This window comes from Musa acuminata, chromosome BXJ2-5 (genome assembly GCF_036884655.1).
Source record: "Musa acuminata AAA Group cultivar baxijiao chromosome BXJ2-5, Cavendish_Baxijiao_AAA, whole genome shotgun sequence".
Classification (NCBI taxonomy): domain Eukaryota; kingdom Viridiplantae; phylum Streptophyta; class Magnoliopsida; order Zingiberales; family Musaceae; genus Musa; species Musa acuminata.
Window position 1 is genome coordinate 591,093 of NC_088342.1, and position 24,640 is coordinate 615,732.

Consider the following 24,640-nt stretch of genomic DNA (forward strand, 5'->3'; position numbering starts at 1 on the left):
ATGTCAATATGCATCTGTACTCCCTACCACTGAATTCTCTAGAGAGATCATGTAACATGGCATTAGAATCTATAAATATGCCATTGCCAGAAGTTGAGAGAGAGAGAGAGAGAGAGAGAGAGAGAGAGAGAGAGAGAGAGAGAGAGAGAGAGAGAGAACTTTGCTGTTATTAGATATAAAAAAAAAAGCTTCTTTGTGACTAAGGCTATGATGATAGAATTGCTATCTCCACAACTGTAGAAAAGCTATCAAAAAACAAACATACTCTCAGAGAATATCAACAACTTTGCACTGATTCATTGGCAGAATTGGTGAACCAATGTTGATACTTGTAGTCAAGGCTATGGAAATAGTGTTGCTAAAAGGGTCATGGTGACATGTTCCACATTAATTTTGACTCTAATCATAAATTATTCTGACACTTTAAGCTCCACCACCAGATATAAAGCCCACACATTCTGGACAAATATGCTAATTTTCTGAGACAAGGAGATTACACTCGTAGGCTACATCTACATGAATTGCCTACCTTGCATAAGAAATCTCAGCTCCTTCTTTTGCAGCTTTAGAAAGTTACAGAGAAAGAAGGCAATCTGCCTCGGGTTTCTACAGACATCAGTTCAGAAGAAGTCATTGGCTTCCAACATTTCCAAACTCTGTTTCATCAAGCTTGGTTTCCTGCCATTTTCGATTCCATTCATATGAACTGTGATGCAAACGATTCCCAACTAAATGTATCTGAAAAAATATTAGGCAACTATGAATATTCTCCTAGGCTACTTTTGTGCAGCCTTACAAAACAGGACAAGTCATTCTACACGCCACCGATGCCTCCAAGGCGACCATTTCGATCACCAAGCAATGTCACAGGCTTTACATTACTGCCCTGAAGCCAATTTCTCCTCTGAGCTCAGCTTTTCAGCAGCACTCAGTAGCAAATCCATCGATCCAATCGCCTCATTAGACTGCCGCCCTTCGTTCTTCCCATGCTGCTGCAAAATCCATTGCTCATATCTTCTCATCCCTTCCCTTGCTCTGGCGACATTGCATGGGACACAGTACCACTGTCCCTTGGGAACCAATGTCCGAGGTGGTTTCATGCAGTAAGTGTGATACGCCTCATCACAACCATCACAAAGCACAATCTTGTCGTCATCCTTATCACATAGGCAAGCTCTGCAGAGGCAAGATGGGCAATACCAACATGGTCTGTTCTGTTGTTGTGGACTAGCTATCTGACTACTTTTTAGGCATCTGATATGATAGAACTTGTAAGGGCATTGAAGATGACCACATACTAAGAATTTTTTGTCTTCATCCTCACAGGTTCCACATATCTTGCACAAGCTTGACACAGCAGTTCTCGATGGTTCTGGTGGCTCTTCAGACTCCATACTTGAGACGGAGCTCTCTCCAGAGTCAGTAGCTAATCTGGTCCTACTGCCATTCTCATCAAGGTCCTCTAGTGACTCGGAAACTTCAAGCCTATCGCAAACCACACAATTCTGGTGCAAGCTGCCTTTAGTGCTTTCAGCGCAGGCTTGATCAGCAGAATCTTTGTTGTTTTTGCTACAGGCAGCACAGAACCAGCTCGGAGTAGAAATCTCTTCGATAGCAGGTTTGATGCAGGAGAAATGGTATACTGCTTCACACCCATCACAAAAAAGGCTGCATTCCTCATTCGCTTTCATGCCACACTGCTTACAGGTGAAAGCTTTGTACACATCAGCCGCCTCTGTTTGATCAGGTTTTGTGGAACAATCTGATCCACAGCAGGTGAGCTGTTTTGCGGGATATGATCCAGCAGTATTCGTCTGTACAACACCTATTTGACAAGCCTCCTGCAAGATAAGTATGAAGCTGAAAAGCAACAAGGCATAGAAGTCCAATAGGCAACAATCTCGTAATGCAAGTTACACAGTTGTGACTATCATATGAAGCGTACCAAATATTAAGAGTACTTACCTCAGGTTTAGGGTCATCAGCTGCATTTATGAGGTCTTCTATAACCTAAATACAATTCTTGTTCAGAAAATGTTGTTGCATGGAGATTAAGAACATTTGCATGCAAGTGCATGGAAATTACATGATTTTAATGTTAGGCTGAGATGTATATCAACTTGATTGTATTGATTACGAATCTCGCAGAGTTATAATAGTGCTAGAAATGGATATTATGATGCATAAGACCTTACAGTAGCTCAAATATATACCACACACAGAATGGGTATGCAGAAACCAAGGGAAGTCAATGATGTATACCTGCTTCCGACAAGAAGCCCTTGACAAGCTTGAAAGACTATTTGCTAGAATAATCATTTCCTGACCGATCTTTTGCATGTTGTCCCAAATCTGAGAAAAGCATAGAACACATTTACAATATGACAGAAATTCCTCCAAAAGCCAGAAGTTATATGACAGAAGCTCCCTATAATATGTTGGAACAATCAAGAGTCTTATACTTAAGCATCAACGTGCAAAGAATCATTGGTATTAAGAAGTACAAAAAAGAGAACAACATACATGGTCTACACTCTACAGTAATGCCTATTCCATGACTATTCCAAGCATCAGGAATTAATTACAAAACACATAATATATGATTCCAGATCAGTAAGAATACAATTCTCTACAAGTATGTAAGTTCATGGAAAATTAAAAGCATTATCAGGAGACTTGATAGCCAAAATCTGAATGATCAAACCTTATAACAAGTTTAACCAGCATTTTGTGGCTAAAATCATAAGACATTTTAAGGAATAAAATTTTAAAATCAATTTGGGATACCAGTGTTGGAAATTATAAGAAGGAAATGAGATCACAAATTTGTAGTTTGAAGCAAACATTATGAAGGATACACTCTGATAAAGAACAAACTAGAACAAGCACCCATGAGAAACACAGGCTGTTAGAAATTTGCCATGTCCATGATGATGACACACACCAAGCCATGGCAGGGATATATCAACTGGAACAGCAACCAGCATACAAATGACAAGCACATGGACAAGATCTGCACCAACATGATACACACCTCTTAGCATGTCACTATTTCGCAGCATGCAGCATGTTAGTTGCCATGATACATTCTGGTCATCAAAGGAGATAGAGAACCAGACTAACCCCTAATAACTCCATAGACATTAACAGATGTAGAGAGATATGATTATGATGCAAATAGCCAAGGAATTAAACAATATATCAAAAACAAATTTCAACAGAAGTTGAAATTTAAAACAGATTTTGGCAATCAGAAACATCTAAGCATGTCAAAATATCATTACAGATGCTGATGCAAGCCAGAAACAAGTGAAAAACATGATAGCTAAATTATAAGGAGACAAAGAACAAAAGTTAGATCCAGAAATGCATGTGTTAGTATATTATGGTTACCTGTTGGACATCCTGGTTATACAATTCCAGTGACCGTTCATAATCCCCATTTTTCAATTTCGAGTCAATCAGGCGAAAGTCTAAAAATGTTTTAGCCTTGTTTTCTTCAAAGGTATCCCAAAGAAAATCACATAAAATTGCGAACTTTTCTGAAATCAAAATTTCAAGGAAAGCTTTTTCACACTTTCTAGTGTTTGTATCTTCTTTGTAATAGCTGGCTCTTAATTCCACAAGTTTTTGTTCTTTAGCTGTTTCAAAACAATCTGGCCATTGACCTTGAATCTTTACTTCAGAGTCCACTAAGTATCTGCCCTGGAATCCATGACAACAATCAGATTAAATTATTTTCTAATTTCATAGTCTCCAGCACAGATAAGTAAATGAGAAAACACATATAAATGAAGTACATTTAGCTGTTCATGGTTCCTGATAGCATCAATCATCATCAGTTTTCGAAGAAGTTGAGAATGGCCCAATGACAGTGCATCATACAGGACATTCCAGATGCCATGACCTGGTTTCATATAGGATAACTTGAATTGGTGTTCTATTACATTTTTCCAGTGACGAATTATCCTGTCATGCCATTCTGGACGAGAAGTACCAGCATATGAAACAGTCTCACAAGGTTCCATCATACCCTATTTCACACCAAAAAACAAGACTGTAAGAAGGACAATGTTGAATGCACATTCAGGTTTCCAAATTCCAAAAATTAGCATACATATCTGTTCCTTAAAAGTGAACCACAATACCTTTTGATATAAAAAATTATATAGTTAGCTGTACAGAGACATAGCAGCTTGTATCAAACTGCACCGATAGATCAGCACAAATGCAAACCATCACATGTGCACTGATCAAACATACAGTTACACATACAATTATTAGAGCTTCTTCACTTCAAGAAAGAGAAGAAATCCAAGGAACAACTAGAGACTAAATTAATGGAAAATAAAATATTTTATTGTAGAAATGATAGAAAACAAGTATCAACTGTCATTATGGCCTACAAGCACTCGTATATAGGTGTTCTTGGAGGAAAAAAAATCAATGCTCTGGAAAACTCAGCATCTAACAAATTACTCTAAGAGAGATATCTAAACCCTAAACCCTAAACCATAAAACTATAAACTCCTAATAGATATATAACCTCCCAAACCCATACTATATCCACAATAGGACTGTTAGACACTACATAGATTTACAGTAGGACTCCTATGATAGCTTAACATTATTAGCAAAAAGAAGTGACAAAAATTAATCAAATAATCACTGAGAATAATAAGTATATTTTGTTCCACCATGGAGAGGAATAGAGGACTCCAGCCTAGTTCTAATTTAGTATAATATCTGCCATGTGCCAGACTTTGATAATCACCTTAGATTCATTGATCATTAAGAAGCTCCCCGATCAGTTCTCTTACGGTTCTGGTTAAAAGACACCTTGTAGCATAAATCTCGAGATATCTATTTGCAGTCTGGGATCTCCAACATGGCCCTTTGAGTTGTGTTACAAAGCAGTGAACAGGGTGTGAACCACACACCCAAACCCCCCCCCCCCCCCAACCCCTCGCTTTCCTTTTCTCTCCATCTCTCTTCTTTTGTTTTATCAGTCTCGTTTTTCCTTTCTTTTCTTTTTCAGAAATAAACCTGAACACCTTGTTCAGTAACTGTCAGCAATTATCACCTCAGTACAAAAGTGTATTGCTGACAGCTTTCAGACCAAACATCATATACAATAAAGGGTAAAAAGAGTAGATACAAATAAAGAATAAACTTTAGGATGGAAATTCTGAATTAAATAAGGACAACGGAAGATAACATGAATACGGGTATGAATCTCCTGAAAGGACACAACATACGCCAGAAATAAAATTAATATATGTCAAAGATAAATAGCTGGATGCCTCCTCTTCTACAACATATGAAATTGAAAAGTGCAAAACAAGATGTTATCTACAACAGACAAAAATGAAAATCTAAGAGACAATAAGATGTTTGTTCTCCATTCAAGAAGCCCAAGATACTAAAATCTTAACCAGTGGGTAGTCCGGACAATATTTGTGGTTTTGAAAAAAGTTTCAACTTTGGTGGAGATTAGGAAAACAATAGAAACTTTTTCATGGCTATGCAATGCAAGATTCATATATCGCTCCAAGAAGAAAAGACAAAACGGTTAGTGTCATTTTACGAAGAGAATAGATTAGAACATCACATTATATTAATCAATTTCCAAAAACCTTATCATCGCCAATCATTTTACAGCTTTTCACCAAGAACTGTAAAAGGAGTTGAATGCATATTTGTGTCACAATTGAAATAGCACGGCAAATAATAGGCACCATATTCTTGTTTTTCATACAACAACAAAAACAAAGCTGCAAAGTCTCAACTATTTGAGGGTGACTACATTGATATTTTTCCGTCATCATTTTTATTTTTCCTATTTATTTTAATATGTTGGATAAATAGTTTGAAGGCAAAGTGTTAATCTAAAGAAGTCCATAACAAAACATCAAAGGAGAGAAATTGGAACAAGAAGGTGATGAAAAGCGCAAATAAAATAATGACCCTATATATGAAGAAAAAATATCCTCTCCGAGCTATCATTTGTACGTAAATTCTGCAGATATTGACAGGGTCAAGTGTATGAAGCCTCATCCTGCTGATGATAAAAGCTTTTTCCATGAAGGCAAAAGGAGGACCAGATTGTGACACAGCATCCTTGATCTAGCCCATGGCCCTCCATTAGATCAACAGTGGAATCTATTCAAGGACTTACATTTCCCCCAGACTGGTACGAAACAAGCAGCACGTACCAGTCCGAGTGCCAATCGATACATGGACCCACCCCGGTCCAGTCCGCCATATAAAGGGGAATGTGGGAAACCCTAAATCCCACTTCCATGCTGCCTCCACTTCTCACGCAGCCATGATCGATGCTGCAACTTCTCACTGCGATCGACGCCTCCGCTTCTCACGCAAGCAACTACTGGCGATCCCCGCTTGCCACGACCTCACTGCACACCGCCACACACAATCTTTTGCCCTATTTACTTCTTAGGTATGCCTCTTCTCCTCTCCCTCTTCCTCCTTCCTTCTTCCTCCTCCTCCACCACTTCCTCTTCTTCCCTCTTTTTTCCTCCTTCACTATCCCTTCCTTTTTTTCCCTCTTTTTCTTCCTCTCTAAAACACCGGAACCTACCAGTGTATCATGTGTTAGTACACCGGTACAGACCAACACATAGCGGTCCCACAGATCCCTGAGACAGGTCCGATACTGGAATGTACTTTCTATCAACAGTTCTACTATCCATGCCTGTCAGCAATTGTGCTAGTCATATATTCTATAAATATGCAGGTAACATATAGAATCATGCAAAGAGTTGGTTATAAAGTCAGGAAAAAGAACAACCAAATAACACTGCCCCACCATAATTTTCAGAAAATTATTTCGTAAACTAAATGTTTCAATATGGTTAGACCTGAACTTAAATCATGAACATCAAATTTTACTCATTTGGTTCATTCTAACAAACTATATTTGTCAAATCATCCAGGACAAAGAATGTTGAAACCACCAAACAAGTGACACACATATGATTTACAAAATAAATAATGAACCTCATCATATAGCAAACTTGAACAGAGAGAGAGAAGCTCAAATATAACTAGAATAAATTACCTTAGTCATGCCAGTCCCAGGTAGCTGAGCAGTTGTCTTTGAGTGCTGACTAGCACTATTGGAAAATTGGGTACCAATTTTAATGTTTTTAGATCGGTTAGTTGATTTCTTACTGAATCTACCAGCACATGCCACCTGCATCTCCATGCTGCTTTTTGCACGATCTCTATGATCTATGGCATTATTATGAGAATTATTCAACTCAGTTCCATCAATACCAGAGCATCTAATCGATCTTTTCGCTCTGTTCTTTTGCTTCTCCATCAAATGATGCATTATGGACTTTGCAATGTCATCTGGAACATTTGGGCACTTCTTAACATGGCAAGCACCAGCAAGATGTTTCTTAAGCCTAGATACCCCACCACCATATCTGATTAAGCCACACCAATTGCACATCCAGTGAAACCTATTTCCATCAACTATCTCACCGTGGTTCCACCCGATATCCCTATTCCGATGAGATGTGTCCAAGACCTACATATCCACATATACTATCAATTGGCCTCTTGCATAAACAGAAACAACAAGAATAAAGCATGCATGTGATGCTTCATGCAATGTTATAGATAACAATGCCAATGAAACCAAAACAGAATAATATATATTAGAATTTCAGACTAGATGAACTTATTCGATAAGTATGCAAAAAAAGAATAGCATTGATTGGTGACAAAATTAAAGTTACATTAACTTCAATAAAAAAAACCAAGTACCAAACAGTCTAGGAAGGGGCATACGATAAAGACAAATCAAGGTAGTTAACCCTGCTGTTCAGGCATTTTGTCTATGTACCCTTATTTCCTTTGCTTTTTCTTCTTCGCTCACTTCCACCATAATTTTTGTCCCCTCTTCTCACCAAATAAGCAAAACCTAAAGTCCCTAGTATCAATAGGAAATAAAGCAGGGAGGTCAAATGGTGGGGAGCCCATACCCTTTGCACAAACATGCTAGCAGACAAGGATGGGTTGCTAGGTGGACCACAACATGACACATATCAAGACATTCAATGGGTTGAAAACCAATAAAAGAAATCAACAGCACAAGATTAGTGTAAATATTAATCTGTTAAATAAGCCTAGAGACCAAAAAGCATATTAATCTGTTAAATGCTGTAAATATACAAATACATTGTAGTTGGCCAAATTCAATAACTATTTATCTGAGAGGAATTCAACTATAGAACATTCAAATTCAGTGAAGCAAGCTTTAGCCTATCAATCCTTCAACACTACTTAGAGGCAAATAGCAAGCTTAAGAGTAAGCTATGTACTCTTGAGGCAATTAGGAAACAAGCTGCTGTGACCAGATAGCTTCAATATTCTTAAACAAAGTGGACGAAGATCATGTCCAAACCTTTTGGGAACAATGTTCAACCAGTAGTGACTTGAAAACATATCCATTTAATCCTCTGTTAGCTATGCAACACCTATATTACCCTTTTCTGACTTCATCCCTCAGTAAAATATTAAATGAAATGTCCTTGTAGCAAATATGTTGCAGAATGCAGACACTGACACAAATGTTCCCGTTAGTGAGTGTCATCAAGTTTTGGTCATTTTTAACTTCAATTAACTGAAAAACTTATTCCAAACATGTCAACGTGTAGATTGAGCAATGGCTACAACAACAGTCCTAGATATGAACACTTTACGCCTTTGAGATGTCCTCTTTACTCAGATGTTGGTACCCCTTAATTTCAGTCTACTGTCTGATATTTCGGACAAACATATTATTATGAGAACTTATGACTAAAACAACAATAATGCTTTGTATTTATGATCATAGTTGATGCTTTTAAGACAATTCAATAATTTTTCATGATTTGAGTCTGTTGTTAGATAAAATCATGAAATACTGTGTTATTAACTTTCTGGTGATTTTGAAATAGACTATATATGTCCATTGGTTAATAGATATTTCTTGTTTTTATATAATTTCATAATGCATATTTTTAATAATAATTTATGTTCCTTTTTGGTCAAATCTCAATCTATAAGTAATACTGAAACTGATCCAAGTTCTAAAGCACCAATCCTGCTCCATCTCAGTTCCAATCATCTTTCGTATCCCAATTCATTTGCTTAGATGTCCTTTTTATATGGTTGAATCATTTGTCTAACAATCAAAAATAACTTGTTAGGTTTTGTACTAACCAAGTTGTACCCTCAACATTTGCGCTTCCTCATCCCTCTCAAGTTTAACTGTTAAAATTGAAAAATTAGTCATACATTGGATTGAACGTCAAGTCATTCCATAAGCTTAAGCTTATTGAGTTGTGGACCAAACCCAGCATATGTAATCCGAGTTTTTCAATCCTTAGCAAAGCAATGTGGGACTACTCTCTTAGTCATCTTTTAATCTCCATCTCTCACACATGAGTAGTTCTTAGCATCTTACAATATTTACAATAGTTGAGACCTTTTTTTTCATTTTTCGAACCTTATTTCTATAAAATGTTAAAATCAAACTATGAGCTTGAGTCAAACTAGTCAAATTAACATTCATTGCATTTAACACAAATTCAATCCAAATGCTAAGACTTATTATTAAGTTGTGATTCAAACCTAATATATGTAACCCAACTCTTCCAATCCTTAACAATGTGGAATTATTCTCTCAATCATTTTCCAATCCCTATCTCTCTCACATGAATATTCCTTAACATTGACAACATCAATTTCCATTTCAGAACGAAGTTGAATGTTTTTAGATACAGACATTCAAGATTCTGCCGTCTCCACTGGCTTCACCTCGAAACAATGGCATTCAGACAGATGAGACCGCAAGTCATAGATTACAGTATATTAGTCATCGATTCAGTACTTATCCTGTCGTCTGTCGACAGAGGGTGGAAAAAGTTTTGATCTTTCAGTTCAACAAGAGGAAGAAACAACAAATCCACCTTACCTGAAGGGCATCCGCATCCGGCATGGCACGCTTCCGCCTCCTGTAAGTAATCAAACCCTCGCCAGGCGATTCTTCCAGCTTAAAGAACTTGCCGCCTTCCAAAGCCATAACCGACGCTTAAAATTTCCCCCCGTGGGCAGCTAGGGTTTCGCTCGACTTCATCACCTCCCAGACGCCGGATCCAGCGACCAACCCCACCACAGGTCGCCAAAGACCAAATTGAAGTTAGCAGAAATCAAGAAAGAGGGTCCGCCGACGGGTAAAAATGCGAAAGATAGGATCTTCCTGAGCTAGGGATCGACGACGACGGCAGGAAAGGGGGAAGAAGACGAAGAAGAGGGTTAGGACAAGAAGCCTATATTTTTGGGTTGGGTGGATTTGAATGTGGTAAACACGGGAGAGAGAGAGAGAGAGCAGGGAGTCAAAGACATGAGAAGCGGGCGGGTGGCCCCACCACGTCAACACAACCTCGAGCGGGGCGAAATATTTGGGTAACTCTTACAGTCTCTACAAGAAAGAATAAATAATCATGGGCATTTCGTCCCATCGTAGTTCCAATTCCATCATCATCAATTGTGACACACCAACATAAATCCATAGCACAAAGATTATGACCAAAGAATGTGCAATATTCATCTAATGATATCATAGTTTTCTTGATAACAACGTTTTAGGTGATATGATTCATATTTTAATTGGTGATTTGATCCATTTTCTATTTGCTAATGGATGGTTGATATGATAAAGATAATATCATAGTTCATATCAAAGTTAAAAGAAAAGCTTTTTTGAAGAAATAATTGTTGGCAATGTTAATAATGCCAGAGCACAAAAAATATCTTCATTAGATGAAGGAATTGAAGAATACAAATTTGATCACCAAACTAAATTAGCACAAAAAATAATTAACTCTCTTATCAGTTCCTCGATCTTCGTTCACAAACAATTGAGAAAATATCAATGATTCCTAAAATAGGTGAATTCTCAAGCAAGAACTATACACAAAGTGTATAGTTTGCCAAGGAATCAGAAAAAATGAACACTATACAGAAATTGCTTGATGAATGGCTCCTTCCACATTGCAAGTAGTTCTCAATAGAAATGCTCGCGGTTAGAGAAGCAACTTTGTGATCGCTGCTGCTGATCGAGATCGGGTCATCCTAATGTGTGACTAAGGTGGGATTGGATGTCAGATTCTGGGTTTGATACTTCATCATGAAACATAGCTTGCCCATTTAACAGCAACATCATCTTCTTGGAGTAGTCTTTAAAACCTGCAGTCAAAGAAGCTCATGAAACAAGATAAACTTTGCAATCAGGAGTTTGGAATGGGATGTTTTGATAGCTCAACTTTAAAATGTCCAACTTAGTGAATCCACAGCTGTTTAGTAGCTTAAATGTTGTATTTGAAATGACTTCAATCCACAACTCAAGCCCTTATAAACATAGCCAGCTACTATGTCTTTCCCAAGTTCAAGATACCCTTAAATTTGTGCTAGATATAAAGACAGATAGATTACATATACATATTGTAGAATTTAACTGGTAAGAATAAGATCATGAGTTCGGAAAAGGAATTGAGATCTTACAAGTGTTATGTGAGGTCAAATTCAATGAAGCCACCTTACACACAAGGAAGAAGCTATGATCATCCTTTCCACTTGATCACTATTAACTGCTACATCTTGTAAGATTGGCTTTGCCTGCAATTACATGGAGAAAATAAATAAGAGAACCAGAGTTGGATTATCTACAATAGGATTTACCAACAAAATGTATACTCAAATAGATATTACAAAGCTAAATGCGAAGTATTTCCAACAAAATATAATACTTGGAGCTTGAGAAGAACAACACCCAAAACATATACATCAACCTTTTCATTAACTTTGCCATATAAAATGTATTCAGGAGCTAAGTGAGGTTGTCACTTAGGATGTTGATCTAACATTTAGCAAATAAATCGATCTATTGCTGCACAAAGAGCACAGATCCAAAAGTCCCTGCAATGTCACTGCAAATTGGTCGTGATGTTGACGCTGATAACCATTTTGCCAATTCAAAGTCAGGCAACTGAAACATTTTGAAGAAGAAAAACATGACACACATATTTATAAGAGATGCGATGCAAGAAGCACATCATAGAAGAAACAGGAACTGCAGGCTGAAATCCTCAGAGAGAAGCATGTTTGAGGACTTTGCATCACTATGGATCACAGGATCAATGCTATTGCCACCTTGAATCTTTCAGGCCAACTGAGAAAATGCTTGTTCTATTTGTCACCTAACAAATAAATATTAGGAGACGAGACATGACTTAGACAAAGTGAATCAAATGAATAGAAAAATTAGCAACTCATGTTTGCAAAATGCATACCATGGAGGATTTGTTCTAAGCTATCCCTTGATGCATAGTCATAGACCAATATTCGACAGTTATTCTCAAAGCAAAACCTGAGCAGCGAAATAATGTTTTTGTGATGCAAGGGTAGTGGCAATCTCAATCTCTGAAACAGAACTCTTTTGTTGCATCTTCAGAGGGCTTCAAGATTTTTAAAGCCAATTCCTTGCCATCTGAAAGACCGCCATTAGAAACACTGCTAATTCTTCCCTTCCCAATCAGAAACCAGCATTGAGAACTTGATTAACATAAGAAATGTTCATGAATTAAACACGATTAGCATGACAAAATTTCAGAAATTACTGCGTGAGAAGTTGGATGTTGCTCATGTGAGTTCCATGCAGCTGAAAAATCTGCAAACAGATAAATGCTTCTAATGGAGAGACTTCAACTCATAAGACAGCCCCCTGTGGTGGTGAATCAGGTCCAACCGGAACAATGGCCCTGCTGCTCTCTCCATATCGTTTTTGTGTAATACTTCGATCCAACTTCCTAGAATTGTAACCCATTGGACTAAAGAGATCTTGTGCTTCTCCATGGAAACAGTCTTCCTGCTTGTTAGGACCGGGCTTCTAAGAGAAGACCAACCAGGTTGAGATTCCGCCATATCCTTGACCATAATAGGCACAGAGCCATTCTGTGGAGCTTCACAGATTTCTCCAATGGCACCAAGGCCGATGACTCTTCGTCCTTCAACCTATTCAAGAGAGCAGAATCCGATTCAGGCGCAGCTATGGAACAGTTGCTTCTTAGCGAGCTGTTAACGACGGTGGGTGAGTTGTTCTCATCAGTTCCAAGTGCTACAACCATTCAACTCATTTCTTGGCAGAATAGTTAGCTACAGAGACCAACAAAGAAAGATCTGAAAGAGGCCGAAGTACCTCAAAATAGTGAATCTTTGGCAAAAGCAGTCTCCAGCACAGAACTTAGAGAAACCAGTGAAACATTCTACGGCGTAGCTGTTCTCAGCGACCCCAAGAACGAGTAATGACACTGCGAAAGCTCTCCTCTCTCGCGTCAGAACCGTACGGACGGTGGAACGCTTGCAAAAAGTTCAGCTTTAGGTCGATCAACCGGGGAAATCGACGAGATCGATGAAGGTCCGGCTTTGAGCATAAAGACTGGATTTTGAGGTGCGGGAAAGGGGCCTGCTGAAGGTCGCAGAAGCCCTCGTAGACGGCGAGCATGGCGCCCAAGTCCTTGGCGAGAGAGAACAACGCAGGCGGCTGACCGCCAGAATCCTTGCACGCTGAAGCGCTGCCGCCGCAGCATGGCGACGAGGAGACAGGACGCGGACGACGACGACACTACCGCCAGGGTAGCGAGGACTTCTCGGCTCTGCGAGTCCACTCTAAGGCCGACCACCACTGCCTTCCCTCCTCCTCGGCCCCCTCAAAGCTCTCTCTCTCTCCGTCATTACTTCATACGCTCTTAGTTATGGATAATAAATTATTAATAATAAGATTATATGATGTTGAAATTGATAGACTACGAATCAAATCGGTCAAAATTAATAAATGTTATGATCGGACAAAGCATATATCATCCAACTTCTTTGGATCGATTCAAGCGTCTAAGATTTGTCACCAATTTCCTATGAAAATTTAAGCCTTGTATTATCCAACTCTTTTTTATTTTTGCAATAATATATTGTTCTTTTTATTCTCTCTGAATCTCTCTACAAACAATTCAATGTATCTTTTAATTCTTTGATCTCTTTATCAATGTGTGATCATTATTTATCTATCAACTAAATTTTCTTGATAAAAATAAAATCTTAAATTTATGTGTATAATAGTTTGTAAAATTTTTAAGAGCATTATCTTTAAAAAAATAACGTTAGTGTTGAACTTTTACTTCAGAAAATAATATCTAACTCTCTTTTTTTACATCAAATTGACAAAAATATATCTTCATTTTCATCAGTAATCTTCGATCGTCGTCGCTTTCATAATCCTTAGCTCTCGTCTAGAGGTGTCATTCTTTTTTTTCCTCTCTTCTCGTCTCATTAACTTTTTAATATAAAATATCTAAAAATTAAAGTAAATTTTAATTTATTAAAATTACAAATTTAACAAAAGAAATAAGAATTTGTAGTGTCCTTTTGAGTTTTACTCATACAAACAATTGATCCATCCCTTTGACAATGGCAACATGCTTTTCATATAACCAGATGAAATGAAGAAGTCAGGACAATGGCTTCTGCATCTGTTCTTCCTACACTTTTGTCATCATCTTTTCGGTAAGCAGACTAGTAATCTAAGAACATGAACAATAGATATTTTTTGAGAAAACCTTTAATTTCAGATAGATACATCAAATAAAGAACCATTTTCCAACCTATTTTCAGGTTTATAATTACCTATCATTTACAGCAGAAAAATGAGCTGTTCGTTCTCTATGAACTCCAACATTAATCTCTGCTTCGGCATGACCTGTTGACGAGAGCGCCATGGATCTCTGCATGTATGCTTCTCAGAATTAAATGCAGTGTGTGTGTTGGACAGCCAACATTGAACCTGTAATACGATTCTAAAGGACGATAATAATTGCCACAAGTGATAGCAATAAGTGAAGAGTGAGAAAGAGAGAGAGAGAGAGGAGAGGAGAGGAAAGAACAACTCCAGTTATAAATGCCGTGTACGACGACGACTCACTGCCTGACTCGAGTCACGACCGCACGTCCAGTGCTGGTCGTAGCTTAGATCGTGAGTCTCTGTATGTCTCTTTTTCATGGCCCAGCTTTTTTCTTTGTGAAGGCATATTCAATTAATTAGATAGATGTCAATGGATGGAGCCTAAGATATTGATTTCCCTAAGAAAAATAGAATTATATTTACATAAATAAATTATGAAAAAACTCACGGCCCAGATTATTGATCTAGAAGGTGTTAGATCAATAAGATTGCATTAGAAATATATCTGATAAGATTACTTTGATATATAAGTTAGTAGAGATAAAATAATTTAATTAAATATTGAGTCCAGAAAACAATAATTAGCTATAGAATTTTTAAAGCATGGTGTAATAGTCTAACCAACAATGAGATATGAAGTAACTATTTGTTGAGTCAATTTTCTCATCTAACACTATGTGGTCAATTTTGGAGAACCCTCCAAACTCCTCGTCAATATTACATTATTTATTTTGTGACATATCTATTGGGTAAAGTTAGAATATCGATCAACCATATGTCAACTATGTCATATGCGAAGGTGTATACTTATATGATTTCAAATACTTCATGAATTTTAATTATTAATTAGATAATTTATCGTAACACCTTCCGAATGAACAAACCTATATATTCGATAAATTCTCGTAAAGTATTCTAATTTTTAAAAAAATTTATAAAATATTTTTTATTATTTTAAAAAATAATTCTACTCCTAATCCCGTCGAACTCATCTCCATCTTGCAATGTCATTGTACTGTTTTCACCATCTCAAAACTCGTTGAATCTTGTTCTGCCCATCTCACCCTTACGTAAGGAAGGATCGTAGAGGGTTTAGCTACTCTCGTTTCTTTTATTTTCTCGTGCGAGGGTCATGAATAATGATATTAATCATTTGTGTAATGAGTAAGACGATAAAGACGTGATGAACATGATGATAAGTTCGATAGTACAGGAAATACGATGACAACCGAAATAAAAGATAAAATTATGATCTAGACTCTTCAATAATTTTTTAGAGATAAGATATTTCTAAAAAAAATATGGTCTAAAATATATTATAGTACCTTAGTGGCATTATTATGGCGTGAAGGTAGTAATAAAAAAAAAAAAAAGATATATTATATATTCGTCTTACCTAAGTGAAGAAGCCATTACTGGGTATGTACGGGGAAGCCACGTGATGGGCCCCAAGCATCATCTCATCCATGTGATGCCTTCTCATGCATCACTAGGACGGATACAGTGGTCTCCTCCACGAGCCCCCTATGATGTTGATCTCGTACTTTAAATGTCGTACCATCTCATCAGCGACATCCTTAAAGCAAGGGATGTCAAGATCGTCTGTCTCAGTCGAGTTACGAGACACTAACACACCCTTTCCGAACTCCCTATGCTTTCCCTCTCCCTTTCGCGAGCGCTTAAACCAGAGGGCGGTTTCAGTACTTCCCCCGAAAGTTCCTTCCTTTACAAGCCCAGGATGGAAAGCTCGCCTCTTTATCTCCGTTTGCTCTCTCCCCATTCCCTCTCTCACCACTTGCCGATCTCCGATCTCTTCTTGTTGTTGTTCTTGTGGTGGTGGTGGTGGTTGGAGGGTGAGAGGAGGAGGAGGAGATGGGGCGAGGGAAGATTGAGATCAAGCGGATCGAGAACTCAACCAACCGGCAGGTGACCTTCTCCAAGCGGCGCAACGGGATCATCAAGAAGGCCAGGGAGATCAGCATCCTGTGCGAGGCCCAGGTCTCCGTCGTCATCTTCTCCAGCTCCGGCAAGATGTCGGAGTACTGCAGCCCCGCTGCCACGTGAGCGTGTTTCTTCTCTTTCTCTCTCTCTCTCTCTATATTTTTTATCTTTGCCATTTTTCTTGTTGGATTTCGGGGTATTGACGGTGCTGCTGGTGAATCGGTGGAAGGTTGCCGAAAATCTTGGAGAGGTACCAGCAGAACTCCGGGAGGAAGCTCTGGGATGCCAAGCATGAGGTAGCGCTTCGCAAAATCTCGTCTTTCACGGTGCTTTGTCTTTAAAAACCTATGTTTCAAAGTGATTACAAGGCGGAGTTCTCCTTTCGGAAATCTCGTCTTGCTCCCAGAAAAGCTGCTTCTTCTTTCCTTTTTGATGAAGACAAGTGATCAAAAATGGGAACTTTAGGGAGTTGCTCACCAGTTTACGGGTGTGTATGGCAGAGTCTGAGTGCTGAGATCGATCGGATTAAGAAAGAGAACGACAACATGCAGATCGAGTTGAGGTATGTTGTGCCATCTCATAGTTTCTCTCAGTAGAAGAATTTGGTGGTTTTTTTTATTTTGGCTTTTGTTTGTGGATGATTAGGCATCTGAAGGGTGAGGATCTCAACTCACTCAACCCCAAGGAGCTGATCCCCATCGAAGATGCCCTCCAGATTGGGCTCACCAGCGTGAGGGATAAGCAAGTGAGATCCCTTCGTTTTATTCAATTGACCTGTGCAACCGAGATGGTTGCTGTGATGCTACTGATGAGCTGTGTTCCTTTTGTAGATGGAGATCTGGAAGTTGCACAAGAAGAATGTAAAGTTTCATTGATCATTTGATTAATATATGGACTTCTATTTCTCCTCCAATCCATAATTTCCACACTATGTGCAGGAAAGGTTGCTTGAGGAGGAGAACAAACAACTTACTTATATGTTGGTAATACTCTTATCAGATGATCTTTACGTTTCAGATACCATCTATCTATATATATATACATATGTCAGGATTTACTTTGAGATTTGGTTATCCACAAATCAACTCTGTGTGCTGGAATTCCATCATTCCATAACTCACTTTTTTTAGAGGCACGAGTACATTAGACCATGTTCGTCGATATGATTTAAACATACTGAGCTGAGAAAGTAAGGATGTTTTTTTCTTGTAATCCTCCCAGATGCATAAATTATATTTAAGACATGGGACTTGAACCATCTCTGTTTATATAATTTGCTGAAGAAAAAGAAAATCTCTTGTTATATCTTGTGCAGTTCAATTTGGTGAAATATTTAGATATCAGAATGGTCCTGGTTACTGCAGCTTGGAACATTTTACTGATTTTGGGAATGAGCTTATTGCATTTTTCGGACTTCACTTGAAATTCATTGCATTTCATATGTGAAAATAATTCTCCTATTTCTCCTTGATCTTCATAAATTTAGCATCACCAGCAACTGGCGATGGATGGAAATGTCCGAGAACTGGAGATTGGGTATCACCAGAAAGGCAGGGAGTTTGCCCCCCACATGACGACGATGGCCTTTCATGTGCAACCGATCCAACCCAACTTGCAGGAAAATAAATGATGATAAGATCTAGTCATTTGTCAGTTGATCCTGTTGCTGCTATATTATCTGTAGAAGAACTATCTTTCCTTGTTTTCTTTAACATGGCCTCTTTCTCACTGTGTCCGAACTATTATGCTACCGAATGCTTGCCATAAAACTTTACCAGATAAAAGTTATTACTTTTTGATATGGCAATGTGGCTTATGTAACTCATCATGCTGCACTTTTGTTGATTCATGATGTTGTTTCTTGGTAATCTGGATATCTGCCTGATAGTATTTATTAGAAAGTAGAACTGAAACTTCTGTTTTCAGCTCTGTTAATCAAGATCCCTTGGTGAGCTTTTTTTGTGCTCATTTTTTTTTTATGCTTGTAGATCCTATCTGAGATCTGAACAGTTACAGTGACAGTGATACATAACAGCTTGATATTGCTTTAAAGCAAAGGAGAGGAGAGATTAAACTAATTCTCTTTGCACAATATAACCTTGAAGAAGGAACTAATTTTATGCAGACTCCACAATCAATATGATTCAAGCATGTTGGTGCCAAACCCCAACATCAAAATTTATGCTGAAAGGTTGTTATTGAGGGTGACATCTTTTGTGTGCCACAATTAAGAGACGTATGTCTTGAGAGTTCTCTCTTACCTGATATAATAAGCATGTGATGCTTGTGCGCTTCAAGCTTTTTTTTAGATGAACAATGAATGTGGTGGAAGTCTCTCTCTCTCTCTCTGTGCCCTGAAAATGCTCATCCTGGAGATTGGCTCAAGATGATGAACACCCCAAATGCAACCAGCATCTTGGTGATGAAGATGGTTTTCAAAATTCTCTCCGATCAAGAAGGAAGTGAGCCTCCTGAGTAGCCATGGCTGCTGATGTGCTGCAACTAAGCGGAAATGCTGAGAAAAGTCATCCATGCCAGGTTTTCTCCAGCTGCTGCTGCTGCTGCTGCTGCTCCATAGCCAAAGCAGTCACCAGGCCAAGCAAAGAGACTGTAATTGTCCTGTGTGATCTCTGTGCCTTGATTCCTGTAAGAATTGAAGTGTCAGTTGTTTGTAGTCCATGAAGAATCCTGCCTTGATCTTTGTATATAACAGTATAATTTGTTACATAGCTTATGCACATGAATCTGCAGCTAATTCAACTTCATTTTCTGCACCAAGTGATGTCTGATGCTTTGCAGTATATCTTTCTGAGGCGAGCAAAATTGCATTCCCCTGCTAGTAGCAGGTGATAGATTGCCTCACCGTTTGCCGAGTTACTTTATGCATCATCATCACCTTCATTTTGTTTTAGCAAAAGAGGGTGGCTTCCATCTCCATTCTACCTAACATCATCACTTGGACTCACAAAGAACACAAAGTACATTACAAGGAAATCAATATGGATCATACAAATATCAATTAATTGGACAAAAATTATTCAAAATCACTAACAAGATGAATTCTTCTATAATTTGCCTATTTTGCAGACTAACAGGAACTAAACACATTGAAGGAGTGATTATAGAACAATTAGAGTAAGCTTAAGCTTTCGATAAAGAGTATAAATCAAGTTTTTTGCATCTAATAATTCAATATTGCAAAAGGTGTACTATAAAACCTAGAATTTGCCTTGTAGTTGCTACATGTCTTTCCTTGTATTGATCATAGAAATCTATGAATGCCATATACTTTTTGGGAGTCAGATGAAGTTGAGTGTTCTCATTGAACCGATGGGTAAATGTACTCCAATTCTTTGCAACATGTGCATTTCTATGGTGATCTCAAAATACATTTCCTACTAAAGATTCATTGGTGGTTTGCCAGCCAAATTTTCTCTTAGTTGACACATCAAAAGAAACCTGAGGATCCATCATTTAATGATGAAGAACCTGTTCTCAATACTTTGAACTATTTTATTCACTGAGAAGAATAACACCCTAAGATAAGAAGGAAAAGAGCGTCATTTATCACATATTTATGGGGCATATAACTACATTTCAGTGTCAGCAATACAGTTCTTGTTTTACAGTGGATCATGCCCTGTGAATGGCTGTAACGTTGCTCAAGGTCTGTTCTTACACAGAGACAGAGGGAGAGAGAGAGAGAGAGAGAGTTTTCATGGTGCGCCTGTTGAAGGGAAGGCAGAGTATGCCGCCTTCATGGTGTGACTCCTTTTTCTTGTTTCTTTGAGATGCGTGCGTTGGCTTACTAGCTTCTTGTAGATTCGTGGCGGACGGTGGAAATCCGGCTCAACATGTCAGGCCCGAAGGCTTCTATGCCGGTCCAACCCAGTTCGCCTCGCGGTCCAGGCACGCATCGTAAAGCCTCGATGAATGGCAGCACCCATCTCAAAGCGTGACGGGCCGGCGCCCTTCATTTGTCACCCCTTCTCGATCTTTCTCGCCCATGGCTTTCCAACCCGTAGAAACGAACTTGCAGTGAGAGAGTGGTAGCGAGGAAGAGGAGGCGGTGGGGATGTCGAAGAGCTTGGTGCAGCCCATTGGGCAGAAGCGGCTGACCGCCATCGCGATCGTCCGCCTCAAGAAGCACGGCGTCCGGTTCGAGATCGCCTGCTACAACAACAAGGTCCTTTCCGGGCGATCGAGGGTGTAAGCAACCTACCCTCCTCCCTAACAACGATCAAATGGCCTAACTCAAGATTCAAGAATCGCCTCGTAGTTTGATTTTGTTGGCGCTCTATCTGCTGCTTAAAGATTTTGGGAAGATTCCTGTTCTATTGATTCAATGTTTAGTCTTTAATATTCGCGTTCAAATCCTTGGTTATAAGAGAACTTCCATATGGGTTTGCTTGAGCTATTGTCTCTACCCAACTCAGTTAGATGTTTGCTTGAACCTCTATCTGTGTGTTAGCATTAGCACTTGGACGATGTTTGCTTGGGTGCTTGATGCAGAGAGAAGGATTTGGATGAATTGCTGCAGTCGCACACTGTTTATTCGAACGTGTCGAAAGGTTGGTTGCGGATTTTGGCGCTAATGACCGATCCAAAATATGCCTGGAGGTAAGCTTGGTGCTTATACTAGCTTGAGATTGTATCTTGTTTCCTTCTAATCGTGTTATAGGAAATGCAATTCTACAAAATATCATACCTCTGTTAGTATAGTTTATTTTTTGTGGTAAGTTTTCCCTTTGTTTGGTATGAAAAATTATGCTTCACAAGTGATAGATCACTAGATTTTTTTCTACACGATGGAGATAGGCATGCTCGTAACCAATAAGCTCAAGATTCAAGACAATCCAATGACAAAAGAAATTTGTTTGTTCAATTGGCTCAGTAGCTTGTCACTTCCACATACTTTTAGCTTTACTTAAGGTAGATATATCTACTGAACAACTACTTCTTTGTTCTTAAGTGAGTCCCTCTCTTTTTTAACCTTGCCTTGGCTAGAAAATGGTACGAGTTTTAGAGGCTTGACAGTAGGGTGGTAGTATGTTTAATGAAGCCTTCTTGATTTTGAATTATACTATGTGGGCAACCTCACACCAAAAGGAAAATGGTGTGGATCATGTTGTTTTATTATTTTCTTGTATGCCTATCTCTACCCATATTATTGACATAAGATCTGCCTTTATTCTAAGCTCATTGAAAGCTATTGACTAAATGTTTTGGAAGGATAGGAACCATATTGCAAGATTCTTTCATTTAGTATTTTAAACTTTTCTTTTCTGACCTAGCTTTAGAAGTTACTAGAAGACAAATTTCTGGGCAAGGCATTTACAGCTTCGACCTTGTTATGTACTACCTTTTGGAGGGTACAATATAATCAACCTTCATAAAATCTTAATTTCATGTCAAATTTGCAAATTTCAATTCAATTATCTAGATTGTTAGCATTGGTTTTTGCTAATCCTAATGGATTCTTAGTGGATTTCTTTAGGTGATGGTAACTTCTCTGTGGATTTTCTTAGGTGATGATAATTTTTCTATTTCCCATCTGCAGATTTCAGTTAAATAAACATGATGCCTCCAAGTTTCTTGCTTCATTTCAGCCTCAAAATGTTCGATGGAAATTTTCAATTCCATACCCTTTATATGCAGGATACTTATTTATGTGTATTAACCTGATCAGGCATAGAAATTCTAGCTTTTATGAATTGTGGCAGTTCTCACAGAGCTGTTAGGTTTCAGACAAAGGAGAGCTTCAAGTTGCTGGGAAGGAAAGAGAGTCTCAGCTATCAAGTTGGTTCTGGGATATTGCAAGTTTGCAACTATTGTAATGCAGAAAACTATCGATCCAGAAACTTAACGTCCTTATACCATCACCATGGTAGAATTACTTATGCATGACATACATATTATAGCAGATTCTAATAAAAGCTTGAAAAAACAGGCATGTACTTGCCATTAGAGAACTTGTTTTGTAATGGTTCTAGTTTTTTTAGTCTGTGTTTTGGCAAATATGATGAGAGTTTCTGCTGTCTAAGTGTGTTTTACTGCTTGCTGTTCTGTGATGTTTAACAGCTGAGGATAAGTCTTATGCTTGCGTAAGATCTTTCTCCATAGCAATTACGTTTTGATCTAATAATGTTGTACCATAGTGGAAAAGATCCTTTCAGTGGTCCATTGCAGCAGAGCTGATATCATTTCTTAGCCAAACAACTAGATTAATTCTTTAAGAGCGTGGAATCTCTTGTCTAGGTACTTAGTAGGTATAATAAAGAAAAACTTCTCGAGCTTTGAAAACATTTGAAAACTGTTAAAAAATGAGGAAAATTATGACATTTTCTAGGAAATAAAATTTTAGGATGTGTCATATCACCTGGATGTCAGATATGATAGAATTAAAACGAATAATTTTATTTCTTGTATAAGGAGCATGCCAATAAGAGATCCCCTATGCAATTGCAGCTTATTGTACTTGAGAAAAATATTCGTATTCTCATCAAGAAACTCAATTGTCGTAATGCTAATATTACTTCAAAGGATGAGTCTGGTAGTCACCCACCCATTGTAAGTCTTTAAGTGTTGGAGAAATGCAAACCCATGATTAGGTTTGTATTTTTCTTTACAACTAAATTTATTTACATCAAATTTTCTTTGTAAAATGGAAAGCATAGCTCTCATTACTATGGGGTATAGGAAGGGGCAACGTATGAAGTTTTACCCTTTCAAGTTGAGAAATTGTTGTTTTTACTTGAATTTTGATCATGTAGGTTGTCAAGCACTCCTTCCCATGCTTTTCTAGATGTTAGACTCATGAATAAACTATTGCGGTGTTAAAATTAACCAAGATACCGAAGATCCGTTTGAAAGATGACTCATGATAGCAACAAGTCTTAAAAGTTTTTCATTGCAGTGGGAATTCTTATTTGTTTAGCAATGCTGCTTCTGCCACAGTAGATGTTGCATTTTCCTGTTTCATGATGTTCATGTTCTTCGTACAATGAAACCCCCTTGTATTGAATGCATCCCATGTTTAAGCTGGCTCCATTTTTTTTTATTTGTTGATAAAGTTGGTAGCAGATTTAATGACAAATCCTTGATTTGCATGAAAAGATATTTCTGGGAAGTGGAAGAATACCATCAGACTTATTACAAATAGAAATCTGTAACTGTTGCAAAAACAATATAAAAAAAATTGATCATATAAGTTAGGTTAAGGTTTATAATCAGAAGTATATACTAGCTATCAGATCTGGGATGCTGACGATATGTTAGATTCATTGTGTAGTTTTGAGATTGTTTCAAGTGATCAGAATAGAATGGGCAGATAGACAAACATTGGTAGATGATGTAACATCAGATTTGGAAAAATCTTAACTTGGATGCTGCATTCAGGCCTCATGTTGAGTATAGCTTACAAAGCCAACCAACATAATTCAGTGAAGACTTTGTTAAACTTATTTGCTGCACAGGATTGAGGACAACTAACCAAATCTTGATCTTGTAATTGTAATATTCACCAATTGTTGTGCAGGCTAGTGAGATGGAACCAGGTCTTTCTCATGATTGTGATGCTGTCATGAGGAACTTGCATGGGAGGTCGAAAGTACTTGGTTGTTTCAGAGCATATGGACCAAACTCCTTTGTGTTTTCGAAGTTTATATGTATCATGAGAACAATTTCTTTGCTTGTAAATATTATATTGACCTACATTGTTTCATCAAGTGTATATTACATTGCGCTTTAATATTGTTTTGGTGTGCTCTCTCTTTCATTGAGCTCTTTGTTCGTCCTTGCGAATATAACAGGGGCAAAAAGCTGGTCTCGTGATTGGGGCCACGCCATTGTATCGTAACTTCAATCGGGCCGTGAGTCGCGGGTTTGAGG

At 38.1% G+C, this 24,640-nt stretch overlaps 3 protein-coding genes and 1 pseudogene across 13 annotated transcripts; 2 read left to right on the forward strand and 2 right to left on the reverse strand.

Annotated features, from left to right (window-relative positions):
• Nucleotides 1–275: 275 nt before the first annotated feature.
• LOC135611985 (PHD finger protein EHD3-like) lies at nucleotides 276–10,384 on the reverse strand. Of its 3 annotated transcripts, XM_065107663.1 has the most exons (7): nucleotides 9,992–10,384; nucleotides 7,082–7,558; nucleotides 3,801–4,034; nucleotides 3,394–3,705; nucleotides 2,263–2,352; nucleotides 1,966–2,010; nucleotides 276–1,841 (listed from the first exon to the last, which is right to left on the reverse strand). In XM_065107663.1, exons 1-7 carry the CDS (start codon nucleotides 10,097–10,099, stop codon nucleotides 879–881), a joined length of 2,229 nt encoding a protein of 742 aa, XP_064963735.1. In that variant the 5' UTR covers nucleotides 10,100–10,384; the 3' UTR covers nucleotides 276–878. The 3 variants fall into 3 exon arrangements, with proteins under 3 accessions (XP_064963735.1, XP_064963737.1, XP_064963736.1); XM_065107665.1 differs by lacking the exon at nucleotides 7,082–7,558; XM_065107664.1 differs by lacking the exon at nucleotides 1,966–2,010.
• Nucleotides 10,385–10,671: 287 nt separating this feature from the next.
• Nucleotides 10,672–13,806, reverse strand: LOC135613215 (probable LRR receptor-like serine/threonine-protein kinase RPK1; annotated as a pseudogene).
• Nucleotides 13,807–16,452: 2,646 nt separating this feature from the next.
• On the forward strand, nucleotides 16,453–18,551 carry LOC103983639 (agamous-like MADS-box protein MADS9). Of its 2 annotated transcripts, none has more exons than XM_065107666.1 (7): nucleotides 16,453–16,869; nucleotides 16,980–17,046; nucleotides 17,251–17,312; nucleotides 17,396–17,495; nucleotides 17,581–17,610; nucleotides 17,689–17,733; nucleotides 18,246–18,551. In XM_065107666.1, the coding sequence occupies exons 1-7, from the start codon at nucleotides 16,682–16,684 to the stop codon at nucleotides 18,378–18,380; spliced, it is 627 nt and encodes a 208-aa protein (XP_064963738.1). In that variant the 5' UTR covers nucleotides 16,453–16,681; the 3' UTR covers nucleotides 18,381–18,551. The 2 variants fall into 2 exon arrangements, with proteins under 2 accessions (XP_064963738.1, XP_009399166.1); XM_009400891.3 differs by having other exon boundaries at nucleotides 16,460–16,869; nucleotides 18,237–18,551.
• Nucleotides 18,552–20,719: 2,168 nt separating this feature from the next.
• LOC135611987 (uncharacterized) lies at nucleotides 20,720–24,527 on the forward strand. Of its 8 annotated transcripts, none has more exons than XM_065107668.1 (3): nucleotides 20,720–20,959; nucleotides 21,263–21,370; nucleotides 22,311–22,793. In XM_065107668.1, the coding sequence occupies exons 1-3, from the start codon at nucleotides 20,826–20,828 to the stop codon at nucleotides 22,489–22,491; spliced, it is 423 nt and encodes a 140-aa protein (XP_064963740.1). In that variant the 5' UTR covers nucleotides 20,720–20,825; the 3' UTR covers nucleotides 22,492–22,793. The 8 variants fall into 8 exon arrangements, 7 of the variants coding, with proteins under 7 accessions (XP_064963740.1, XP_064963739.1, XP_064963742.1 ...); XM_065107667.1 differs by having other exon boundaries at nucleotides 22,474–22,793; XM_065107670.1 differs by having other exon boundaries at nucleotides 22,483–22,793.
• The last annotated feature ends 113 nt before the right edge of the window (nucleotides 24,528–24,640 follow it).

Bases quoted from the DNA above. Each gene is read 5' to 3' on its own strand.
- LOC135611985 (XM_065107663.1), bottom strand. From the start codon at position 10,099: ATGGCTTTGGAAGGCGGCAAGTTCTTTAAGCTGGAAGAATCGCCTGGC. The intron at 2,011-2,262 runs GTATACATCATT...AATTGTATTTAG, and splicing joins GGGCTTCTTGTCGGAAGCAG to GTTATAGAAGACCTCATAAA. The intron at 1,842-1,965 runs GTAAGTACTCTT...CTTATCTTGCAG, and splicing joins CTGATGACCCTAAACCTGAG to GAGGCTTGTCAAATAGGTGT.
- LOC103983639 (XM_009400891.3), top strand. From the start codon at position 16,682: ATGGGGCGAGGGAAGATTGAGATCAAGCGGATCGAGAACTCAACCAAC. The intron at 17,313-17,395 runs GTATGTTGTGCC...GTGGATGATTAG, and splicing joins AACATGCAGATCGAGTTGAG to GCATCTGAAGGGTGAGGATC. The intron at 17,496-17,580 runs GTGAGATCCCTT...TTCCTTTTGTAG, and splicing joins CCAGCGTGAGGGATAAGCAA to ATGGAGATCTGGAAGTTGCA.
- LOC135611987 (XM_065107667.1), top strand. From the start codon at position 20,826: ATGTCGAAGAGCTTGGTGCAGCCCATTGGGCAGAAGCGGCTGACCGCC. The intron at 20,960-21,262 runs GTAAGCAACCTA...TGCTTGATGCAG, and splicing joins CTTTCCGGGCGATCGAGGGT to AGAGAAGGATTTGGATGAAT. The intron at 21,371-22,473 runs GTAAGCTTGGTG...GAATTGTGGCAG, and splicing joins GATCCAAAATATGCCTGGAG to TTCTCACAGAGCTGTTAGGT.